This window comes from Strix uralensis, chromosome 3 (assembly GCF_047716275.1).
Source record: "Strix uralensis isolate ZFMK-TIS-50842 chromosome 3, bStrUra1, whole genome shotgun sequence".
In the NCBI taxonomy this organism is placed as follows: domain Eukaryota; kingdom Metazoa; phylum Chordata; class Aves; order Strigiformes; family Strigidae; genus Strix; species Strix uralensis.
This window is the reverse complement of record NC_133974.1, coordinates 14087826-14099969: the sequence shown is the minus strand read 5'-3', so window position 1 is coordinate 14099969 and position 12144 is coordinate 14087826. Positions and strand designations below refer to the sequence as shown.

At 39.2% G+C, this 12144-nt stretch overlaps 1 protein-coding gene across 4 annotated transcripts in view; it reads right to left on the bottom strand.

The window, feature by feature from the left end:
* Window positions 1-9745, bottom strand: part of NBAS (NBAS subunit of NRZ tethering complex) — a 190137-nt gene extending 180392 nt beyond the window's left edge. The window contains exons 1-6 of one of the 4 annotated variants that reach the window (XM_074861544.1): window positions 9570-9745; window positions 5074-5128; window positions 4434-4470; window positions 2556-2633; window positions 1448-1495; window positions 322-365 (exon numbers count right to left, since the gene is read on the bottom strand). In XM_074861544.1, coding sequence (XP_074717645.1) covers window positions 322-365; window positions 1448-1495; window positions 2556-2633; window positions 4434-4470; window positions 5074-5128; window positions 9570-9713 — 406 coding nt within the window. In that variant the 5' untranslated portion in view covers window positions 9714-9745. The remainder of the gene's footprint in view (window positions 1-321; window positions 366-1447; window positions 1496-2555; window positions 2634-4433; window positions 4471-5073; window positions 5129-9569) is intronic. The other 3 variants (XM_074861545.1, XM_074861542.1, XM_074861541.1) reach the window with 3 other exon arrangements.
* Between the last annotated feature and the right edge of the window lie 2399 nt (window positions 9746-12144).

Sequence of the window (12144 nt, the reverse complement as noted above, 5' to 3'; positions counted from 1 at the left end):
GCAGGGTACCTACCACCATTACAAGCTTAGCTCAGAGAAGAAAAAAAACCACACTGCCTCCACCTGTTATGTCTCCCAGACCCATTAATTTTAACTATCATTTCATTTCAGATTCAGGTTTTGTATGTTCATCATCATGAAAAGAGGAGGGGGAAGAAGGGTAAAGGAGCCAGTCACAAAGTAAAATTATTAAGAGATTCTTCCCAATGATTTTAAGAAGTTACAACACTATCTTTAAAGTAAACCAACACCACCATTTAGCAATGCATGAATAATAAATGATGACATTAAATAAGATGTAGAGGTTGGCATATTGTATACCTTGACATTTTCCAACTATGGATCCAAAGTCATCTTTTGCAGACCTGCAGAAAAAGACTCATGGTTTAAATAAGACCAAAAAACTATTCAATCTTCCAGAATAAACAGAACACTATAAAAATGCTCTAAGTGCACAATTCAAAGGCCTGCACGTATTTAACAACCACTTCAAAAAGGCAGATGGTAGCCTTCATCCTTAGGTAGCTACAGTAACTAGCAATAGTATTTTAGAAACCCTCCTCCCAACACATAAATACTAATATCCCTCATTTAGTAGTAAAGCTGTTCAAAATAGGATAGCAGCATTTCAGAACTTTAGCATCTAACTTTAGAAAAAAAAACAGTATTCTCTAGGATACAATTTTAGAAGCAATGCAAGAATATAGTTACATTAATACAGTTGAAATATGAGATTTATTTTATAGTCTGTAAGCTGACATTTATGGTGCTCACACCACTTCTGATTGAACAATTTTCATACACTTGCTTCTTTTACATATAAATAGAAGGTCTGACCTTCTAGTAAATGGATTTTTGTGAAGCAAGTAAACACACTCAATCAAGATTTGTTCTACAGCTAAATGTGTTCTTGAACTGGCAAAGGAGAGCTTGTTGTTAAAGAGCAGAAGAAAAAGGGAAAGCATCTGTCTTTACGGCAATCCACATTACTTGTAAAATAAGGTGAAGTATTATACATGCCAGCTACTCTACAGAGAAGCAGAATACTAGCTCCTTGTCCCATTTATTAGGAGAGAATTTCTAGGGGGAACAGAAAGGTAAAGGTTAGAAAGACCATAATTTGGCCTTAGCATCTTGACTGCTTTTCTTTCACATCTTGAAAAGAGAAAGACATACAAATAGACACTTTATATACATATAACATTTATAATTGTGGAGGTCTTTGAGGGGAGGTATTTTTTTGTTTTTTTTTTTTTTAATGGGGAATGGCTATGAACTAAGAAGAAATAGAAGGCTTCTGCTTTCTACATAATAATATATTTTAAGATTATTCTGTAGATTATTTTCACAATATATAACATTCCAAAAGCACAGTTAGTAAATATCTAGAACCACATTCTCAGAACTCCACAACTCTGGTTATGAAGCAGAGTTAGAAATAAGTTACCTTATTTCTACACATTGGTCTTGAACAACTGCCAACAATTTACCATTGCTGAAAAAGACAAATATAGGTGTGAAAGTTCATTTAAAGGCCCGTCCTTATAGAATGTGCATCAGAGCTCTAGGTGCTCTTCTGCGAGGTTAGATACAAATCTCATCTTTCATAAATCAGAACAAATTGGGAAATATTAATTTTTATACAAAAAAAAGCGCTTCAAGAAGATTCCCTTCATGTCACTGAAATGTATCTGTCACTCTCTTCTAGTAGCACTAAGAAAAAATGTCTAAAATCCTGCTGCAGGAGAGGTCAGAATCAGATGTTGCTTATGGATAATTCTGTAACAGCAATATCTTAAACTATGTATTGCTTTATCTGGAATGTACAACTATCATACTTCAGTTAAGTCACAGGTCTTCTGTCTTTGTACCTAACACAACACTGCAACTGGCGCGTTGTGCATCAAAAGGGATCATCATTTCCCTCAAAGAATCACCATCTCTCTCAACAGATCTTCCTTGAACCACTGATCATGTTCAGTAATAATACATAGTAACTAAAACATTACATACTACCTCCATGTCATTGAACTCTTTTACTGTACATATTTATGCTTATTTTTAAAAGCCAGTGATCTCACTGATGCTGCTAAAATTACTGCAGACCAGCTGGTTCTAGCCTTGGAACTCTCACTTCTATGCATACAATAGCAGACAAGTTTTGAGGGTATGCATTCACTTTCCACAAATTTTAAAATAAGCCATTTATATTACATATCCTGCCAAGTTATATGTCTTTAACTGATCAAATTCAGCACTTGAGTTTAAGAACGACTGCACTGCAAGCCACTTCACCTCAAAACCTAGAAGGGCATTCAGACCTCAGTGAGAGATGCATTAAATGAAGGAAAGCAGTGTGGAAAACCCCAGGTAGCAGACTGACCTTTCTTTCCTAAGGCTACCTGTGAAAGCCTCCAGTATTTTGCTTGACCAAAAAGAATAACGTGACTTTAGCACAATATTAACTCAGCATTGTTACCAAAGTGGACAGTGGCAGAAGGAGAGATTAATACATTCACTACTGCCAAAAACAGAAAAGCATGTAAGCTGGTTACCTTGCAAGCACTAGGTGCCAGTTGATCTGCTTATTAACTAGACGAACCAGTCCAGTGGGCAGAGAAAACTTTGCAGGGCTGAAATAACAAAAATATTAGGCTGAATCAGAACATACACCTAACAAAAGCAGTACCCGAAACACACATGCCAGATGACTTAGCTTTAAAGGCAACCATCAATCACCTGGGAGATTTTAGCAACTGAACACTGCACCCTGCCAACAACAAGGCTAACAACCACCTTATTTGTATCAACAGAAAGAAACCACGTATTAAGTGAACTGATTATCAACTCACCACTCTTCATACTCTGGTCAGCAACCAGTTTTGGGCCCCACCATTACAAGAACACCACCAATAAACTGGAGGGCCACCAAGAGGGTCAGGGAACTGGAGCATTTGCCCTACAAGGAGATGCTGAGGGAACTGTACTCGTTTAGCCTTAGGAAGGCAGGGCTTCAGGGGGACCAAACCGCAGCTCTCTGATACCTAGGAGGTTACCACGAAGATGGGAGCCACTAAGGCTCATGGCAGAAGCACAAGAAACCGTGATCAATCCTTTGATGGACTTGGCAGTGCTAGGTTACGAGTTGGACTTTATGATCTTAAAGGTCTTTCCAACCTAAACGATTTTGCAATTCTAAAACTGAGGAGGTTCCAAGTTGACACAAAGAAGAGAATTCTCCACCATGAAGACAGTCAGGCGCTGGAACAGGCTGTGCAGAAAGTCTTCGGGATCTCCATCCTTTAAACATTTCAAGACCTAGCTGGACAGAGCCTTAAGGAACCCAGTCAGAACTCCATGTTCTCCCTGCTTTTAACAGGGCTTCAAACCAGAGGCCTCCGAAGCTCCCACCCAAACACTTTTATTAAATACATGAAAATAGCAACTAGAATCATAAATTATAGATATAATTTATAAGCTTATATATATTTATATGTAGATATAAATTATATAGAATTATAAAAGCCATAAATCAGACTTTAAATATGACTATGAAGAAAAATAAATTCATTCTCTTTGCAACTGAATTCTTACAACTACACTTACATGATGGTATGAAGCCCCTAAACAGCACCCCACAAAAAAAAAAAAAAAAAAGCTAGCGGGGTGGGGTGTGAGGCAAAATAAAATAGAACACTAGCAATAGGGAAAACGGCATTGCAGGCTGAATTGAAGTATAGTATTGTTTCACAGGGAGCCACATTAATGTCCCTTTCCATATATCTCAAAACTAACAGAATACCCTAGAAAGGGAGAACTGGTATCTTCAAACCTGCCAAGTGCATCAACAGAGTAGATAGAATTTCAGAGAGCTGAAATTCTCCAGAAACACTGTATTTACCCCAACATGTTTCTGGGATTGTTTAAGTGCCTTTTGAATCAGAGGTTAAATTTTTAAATGGCATGAGTGTTGCTCAACTAGTTATCAAGCTTTCTGTATGACAGTTTGAATTGTCAAGAAAAAACAAAAAAAATTCAAATTATTACTCCAAAGGAAGAAAATCCTGCCATACCATCATATCTGTCATGGAGGCTTAAGAAAAAAGCCAGATTCATTTGCAATATCTCAGCTAGCACTGGGGAAGACAAATATGTATTTTGAGAAAGATGGTGTTCCAACTGCAAATTTATTTAGGCTTCTGATAAAAGTTAAAAGTCAAACTAGTATACACAAGCTCTTTCCTAGATAGGCTTCAGCTGCAACTCAAGTGGTTACAACTTAAACTTATGAAAAGAGAATATTCTAAGCATTGCTGGAACAATATTCTAAAGAAGTGTTCAATTTTACTCTCACTAAAAATAACTTTCCATCAAATCAAAAAGCTATAAAAATATTACCAAATGAAAAGATTCAACACTATTTTCAAACCTACCTGTACCAGATGTACCGAAGTAAAAACAATGCAGGACCTACAACGAAAAAGAGGCAACAATTACATCTCCAGCAGTTTTAAAACACTCACTTGCTTACTGCACACAGAATCTTAGAAATTCTCACAAAAGAAAAGGTATTAAGTGAAAAACCCTCTATCCTTGGCCAAGGAATTCTTATATTAGAGTCAGTGCAAACGGCAGATCAAAAAATCCCTACACATTTGTAGAAATTCTAGGAGAAATTCCTACTGGATAAAAATGCAATTCAGTTACTGCAAGTGTTGAATGGCAATGTAATATAGTCAGAATGTAATGCTTCCTTATGGAATTGTCTAACTAGCAAGCAGCCCAATGAAAGAGCTGGTGGAGAAAAAACCTCAACAAGAGTTTGCAAAACACAACAGAGGTTCTAAACTTCTTAGATGTATGGCTTATTAGTTTGGACCACTAAGCTAAGAGAGGCAAAAAAAATTCACAAAAATTACATAAAAATAACACAGTGATACTGATAACCAGAAAAAACACCCTGTACTCTGTTTCCATTACACTACACACCCTAAATTGCAGAAATTGTAAATTTTACAAGCAATTCACACATCGTTCTTATGAGTCATGAGCATAAGAACAAGTCATATTTACCTGTAATTGCTCTAGTGATGATAAATGATGCACCATGTTTTCTGTTTCCTCTTGCCTGCAAATACAACAATAATGGTCACTGTTATACATTTTAACTTAAATACAACATTCATACATATATTCACTGATTAATTTAAGTTGCCTGCTACCCTACAAGTTTTTTATGCATCTTCTATTAGTCACAACTTCATATATTGAGTAATTTAACTGCATAAGCTAAAACAGGCTGCAAAGCCAAATATTTTAAGTGTCAAGATGTAATAAAATGCACTGTAGATTGTCTATTGATTCAGTTTTGCCTTGATCTTTGGGCAGTAACAAAAGACACTGACTTCTGATTACGTTCTCCTGTAAGGTATTATAAGTCATTCTTTCTATGCCAAATGAATGCGAGATTGATCTGTAATGCCCAGAAGTTGAAACAATAGGTGTTCAACATATTATGCTAATATATAAAGACTGCTCATGAAAGTTTCATAAATATTAAGAAAAACAAAAACCTGAAGAACTCTTTATGTCAATTTGTACTAGCTAACACAGCCGCTCAGATCACCACCTCTACTCCATACCATCTCACACAGCTTCTCCAGCAGTCCTGCTCTACTTAAGGCAGAGGGGAACAACCACACTTACTATATAAATGAAAGCACTCTCCCAACACAGAAAAAGGAAATACAAAACAACATATGATGTATATTCTGAGCTATAAGAAGAGGTAAAATTATTTGCCAATAAGAAAGTAGGAAAAAGGGATTAAACTGCAAAGACAAGAAAGCTAACCTATAAAGAAGGCATCACACACAAATCTTCAGAATAAGTAGTCATACTTTTCTAGTGAAAATATTAGAACATTACAAACCGAGCATCAGAGTAGGTAATGAATGAATTTTCTCTTCCCTTCACTATAGAATACATAGAGCAGATCATTACTTGTTAACTGAAATACTGAGGCCTCTCACTCCAAGTTACAGAGTAGAAAACACTGAAAGATACACAAATTTATCAAAATTCCCGAGTACGTCAATATTTAAAAAAAAAAAAAAAATTGGGCTCCCAAATTTAAGTTATTGAAATAAAGATTAGCAGTTTTCTATGTAAAGTTTGCAATCCAGAAACAGTCTTTCAAATAATCAGGCTGTCATCTCACAGCATGCAGGAAGACAACACAGCTGTACTAATAGATAATCTTCCAAATTCAAGTTGATCAACCAGGAAATAACAAGGCATTACAGTAAGATAAGTGAGAGCATAAATTATTTCTTACAGCTATCACAGTACCTCGGGAAGAGGAGCAATTTCCTAGGCAAGTCAAAAGCAGAGCTTGATAAAGTTTCTGACTTAAGAAAATTTCCTAATAAAAACATTTCCAAATATTGCTTATACCTCTTTAGAAATTTTTGTAATATTCTTAGTGTCCACTCCTGAGCCTAAACTACAGGCTCCTATTCCACACATCTTAAATCCTTCACAAAGTTGATTTACTATTACACTCTGAAGACCCGAGTTTTAATTTTATAATATATTCCTATCACCTCAGCAACACCAATGGCTACCAGATCTGCTATATTTCTTTTTTAATCCATTCCCATTTGGGAAAACAACTTCAAGTTCTCCTTTGCTAGAGTGTTCCAGAAATAAAACCTATGTAACTTCCTCACTGTCAAAACACCCACTTAGCTTTGGATTTTATTGCACACCCAGCAAGTTTACGGGGGGGGGGGGGGGGGGGTAGCGGGGAGGGTGTTGGGGAAATCTCAAAACATTAGGTGGCAATGAAAAAAGCCCACAGAACCAAACGATACATTTGATACCTCTCAGACGGACAGTACTTGTCTACCGGAGAAAAGGAGAAGTTCAGCCTGCCTGTATTTCCACAAATGATTCCACAACTCCTCCCCTGCAACCTCCTCCACAACCACTGCCTTGTTCACTATTTTCACTGATCTACTACTCAGTAATTCCTTTTATTCTCATTGTATGTTTGGGGTTCCTAAACAGTGCATTACATACAATCACATCACTACACTGAATACAAACTGCTTGATTTCCACACCACTCTGTTCTCTGGCACTGCCAGTTCCTTGCATATATCCTTTACAAATATCTGTTACTTCCCCCACCCCCAAAAAAAATTCTTCTTGGGAAATTCAAGACAGGTGAACTAGAATATTAACAAGAACTAAAATTAAAGCTAATTTGGAGTTTCAACTTAAGAAATCCATGGCAGTTCTATTAGTGTCTCGAATTCAACACGACTTTATGTGTTCATTACAGGAGTTACCTTCCAACGGTCATAATTACAGTTTTAAGTGCTCAGCACTCTGCAATTAAAAATTAATCATCCCAAATGAGGTAACAGAAAAATAAAACAAAGTCAATAGAGACCTGTGAAAAACTTGTTTTAAGGCCTTGCTTTGTATCCTAGATGACTGCATAGGAAGACATTTAATTTAATTTCCCAGAGCAGCATTCAACTTGCTTTCCCTTTGTGCTGCCCCTCACCTCACTCATTGCAAACCATTCAGTTCTACAAGAAGTAAGGCAGGGAGCGTGTAGTGACTTTTTCTGAAAAGGCTGAATAAACCAGGATTAAAAAGAGACAGATGTTCTAAAGGGAAAGTCACAATCACATAAATAATATTACTCCTAAGGCATCTTAAGGCAAAAACTGAATCATGCTAACAAAATAATTTGTTTACCTATGTATGTCAGTGTAAAATCAATTTCCCACTAAAACTGTAAAAAGAACATCAGAAGTTTCCTTGGCTATGGACAGTCTTCAAGAAGGATGTAAATCCAAACGAACTACACAGCATAATATTTTCAAGCCTTCCTATTTCCGCCATTCAAAATGGGAATTATCTCAAAAATAAAATAAATAGGCAAGAAATACCAAGTTTAAAATACCCTGTACCATTTTGTGAAGTTGACAAGCAGAATTCTATGGTGCTTAGAAATTCTGACTATCAAGGCAGATAAGGACCGTGAGATTGTGGTTCCACACTCACTTTAAATTGGCATACCTGCATGCTGCCACTAAATGCAGGTGTCACACTTCACTCAGCTTTGACTGACATATTATTCACCCCTCCTTTGGTACCTACATGAGTACTGGTTACTACATGAGTACTAATCAGTTCTTTAGTATTCTTGAAGTTGCACGATAAGTTGATTAATGGCAGCCGAAGAGGATGGTCACTTGTCAGAAATGTGCCACCTCGTGCCACCACACTTGTCCTCCTCGTGGTTTGCAGACATGTAAATCGCTTTCATATGTTACTAGAAACAAACACTATTTACCATCTCTCAAAACACAGTTAAATAAAAATATGTGCGACTGTCTACTCACCTATATGAACAATCTCTAAAGCTAGTAATTGGTAACACTGCAATAGTATTTCCCAAACACTCGTACCTGTTACTGCAACTGGGGGTTTACAGATCTAGAGAAACAAAACAAAAATTCTTTCTGATAAACAAAACCATATTTTTATGAGAATGGCTTTAGTAATTATGAGTAGGTACGTTCTTCCACCTGTGATGTTTTTACATCTTCTCTGTTTAGATGTTCTCATTAAACATAAAACTTTGTTAAAATATTTCCATAAACTACTTTTAGTGGGAAGTGCATTAACAACTGCAGTAGACTTGAAAGCCCCTACAAGAAAGAAATGAAATCACATTTCATGCTTGCATCCTCTATGTCCAAATCAGACAAGAGTAGATAGACATAGAGGCATCTAGCTCAGCACGTTGCATGGGAAAAGATGAAAAAGCAAAGATGAAAGACTGTCTCAGCTTTTCCACTGACCCATGAAGAAGAATAGACAGAAGTAAGCAAAAACTTGTAATAGAAGAACAATGTTTTCTCATCCTTTAAGCTTTGGCATTCACTTGAGTGCCTTGTAGACCCAAAGTGATAGATATACTTTTCCCTTTTAACCCACTCCTGAAAACACAGATGCAACCATTCTGACATACAAGTCTAGAGAGGGATCTAGTTTTCCTCACGCAAGGTAAGCTCGATAAAGACCTTGTTCTCACCAGGACAGCTTCCACTGCTCTCAGTAGAGCTGATTCTACAGACAAGACCTGGACCTCATCACAGCTTCCCTCGTACCAGCTCAACAGTAAAACCTGGTATACACTGCTCAGAGGTAATGAGCAAGAAGGACTTCAAGGCATCCCAGGCGGCAGAAACAAAGGTGAAAACGCGGGAATTAAATGACAGGAGACCATGACAGGGGCAGCGTGACCGCATGAATACCTTTCGCGCTTGCTCCTACTGCCGTCCCCGCTCTTGTGCCCATCAGGAACTGAGAGAGCAGTCCGGCGAGCCTCCCTGGAAGCAACAGCCCGTCCCCACGGCGCTCAGGGCCGGCGGCCACCCCCCGGCCCAGGCCGCCCAGCCCCCGGGACAGCGGAGCGCATTACCGCCCGCGCCTACGTGGCCGGTCCCATCCCCCGCACCCCGGCCACGCCGCGGCGACACGCACCTGCACCTCCGTCTCCGGAGGCCACTCGGTATTAACCAGCAGGTCGTACAGGATATTCTCCTCCCCGTCCTCCTCCTCGCCGGCACCAGCCATCCCCTCCTCTCTCGGCGCCGCTTCGCCGCCCTCCCCGCCGGCGGCGGCCATGCTGGCCTGCTCCCCACCCACCCAGCGCCGCAGCGACGACGGTGCCCGGCAGAGGCCAAACAAGTGACGCCCGACAGCTCCGCCGAGGCGGCGGCCTTTAACTCCTTCAGCGCTGCCGCCGGCCGAGGGCGCGGCGCCCCGCTCCTCGCCTTGCCGCGGGGCGAGAGGTCCTTGCCTTCCCTGCCCGAGCGGCTTTGAAAGGGCGTCGGCTCCGGGGGAAGCTCGAAGCCGAGGGGCCCTCAGTGGCTCCTCTGAAGGGCGGCAGCTGCAGCTTCAAGAGACCTCAGCCTAAGCCATGAGGGGTGGGATGCGCTTTTGGGGCAAGAAACAAGGAGACAGCTACCCAATATAACATAGGATGTACACCTATAGAGAGTGTACACAGACGAGCCTTTAGCTGTCTGCTTGTCTGCTGCCCCAGGGCTCCCCGGAGGCCTTTATCCAGTGCCCACCATTGCCTGGCAGTAAGCTGCCACCACCAGCGCCACCCTGCCGACATGGCCACCCCACTAGCATGGCCTTCTCAACAGGGCTGCCCAGAGAAATACCCCCAGAAAGCTGATAGTGAGAAAAGTTAGGGTAAGGAACACCTAATGTACGCAACGCCTGAGTGTATTGATTAAACCCTTACGGAAAAGGAAAAAAAAAATGGGAAAAAACCCAAAAGTTGCATGTTTCTCACAAAGTATTCTTCCAACTTTAATGATCCTGTGTAGATCTTCCAAGTATTTCCGTCCTACAAACATTTTTACTCACAGAGTTCAGCTCTCTCAAGCAGATAAAAATGAGCCTGTTTATAAATTATTATGAAAGAACTAAGGTTTCAGTCTCTTTCCAGCAACTTTATAAAGCATTTGTAAAATCGAAAAAAAATTATCTCACACCCTGATGCTTCTGCTCCTCTAATTTTAGCTTGTGTTTAGTAGCCTCTTAGTCTTTAGGCAACTGCAGCCTTGAATTAGGTTAAGCTAAAAATTAAATTCTGAAACCAGGGATTCAGGGCAATATGAAAGCTGTGTTGGATACTTGGGAAGCACCTCAGGAAGAAACAGCTACTGAGAAAAAAATGCTTTCTGGCTGTCTCTTAATAACATTTCTTTAGCTGTATTTGACAATGTAGCTTGTAAAACAATGACAAATAGTGTAACATCATGCTCCTAAGTTTCAAAGAATTGCAGAAGATTTATTGTAAATTAAACTCCGCAGTCCACACCAACAAGCAGCACTACATATGGATATCGAGGTCTGCTGCAAACACATTTTCTCAGAATCACAGTTGAATCTGTACATTGTTCATACCTCTGTCTTTAAAAATTATTAGATTTGTCATTTATCCAAAAGCAAGCAAAATAATGATTGACAGATATAGTGAATAATAGTGAAAGAAAGGAAGCACATCAAATGAAGATACTCCCAAAGGAATTACTCATATATGAGAAGCCATCGTGATGCAAACAGTCTGGTACTATAGATAGATGTATTTTTCTCTGTACAACACTTCATTTCTACAAAATAAGTTAACAGTCAGTAGGGCTCAGTGAATGTTTTAAATAAGATCTTGAAATAAACCTCCAGGACAAAACCAGTACTCAGATTGCAACACAGTAGTCAAGAGAACTACGTTGTCGAAGATGCTGCCGTTTATTTGGCCTTTGAACCAGATGCGCCTGTATCAGAGAACTGCCTTAGAAAATACTAAAGTTGGGTTTCACAATGGAAAACAGTAGGTAATATTTTATGCCATGCCTTCCACTTAGCAGACAAATGCACCATTGATTTGTGGTGTAAGTGTAGAAGCTGCATTTTTTCATTTCAATCTAATTTTATTTTCATAATAACACCTCAGAGATTCTTGCCTTTAACGTCACTAGCAGTTATCCTAGAAAAAGATTGTGCAGAATTTGGGGAAACTTATGTAAAAACTGGAGAAGAATGTATCCCCATTAACATATATCTAAAAAAATAAGTTGGTGTGTTATCTATGTGTGAAGATACTTTTATTCACATAAACCTCTGAATATTTTCTGCCAAACATGTTTATTGTAGAAAACTATGTAATTGTGAATCACACCAATGAAAAGGTGACAGTGTTGTACACAAATGTAAAGCAGATTCTCACTGTAGACACAGGCTTTGTGTTTAAAACATGTTGTCCCAGGTGTTAACTAACTAGACTATCTGTTCTCGTGACTTTACTGTCTGTATGAAACTACAGCTACGAGACCTGGCACTGCAGACATACTCGAGCTTTGATTTGCATGGGAAAAAAATAGGCTGAGCTTTCAGAAAAGTGATAAAATCATGAGCAGTTGACCTGAGTGTACCCTAAAAATCCATAAAGAGAACAAAAATAATTCCTCCTTCGATTTTGCCCTGGGTGTATTAGCTGCAGGGCCACATCTGAGCCTGCATCCTTGTGCCTGAAGTGTTA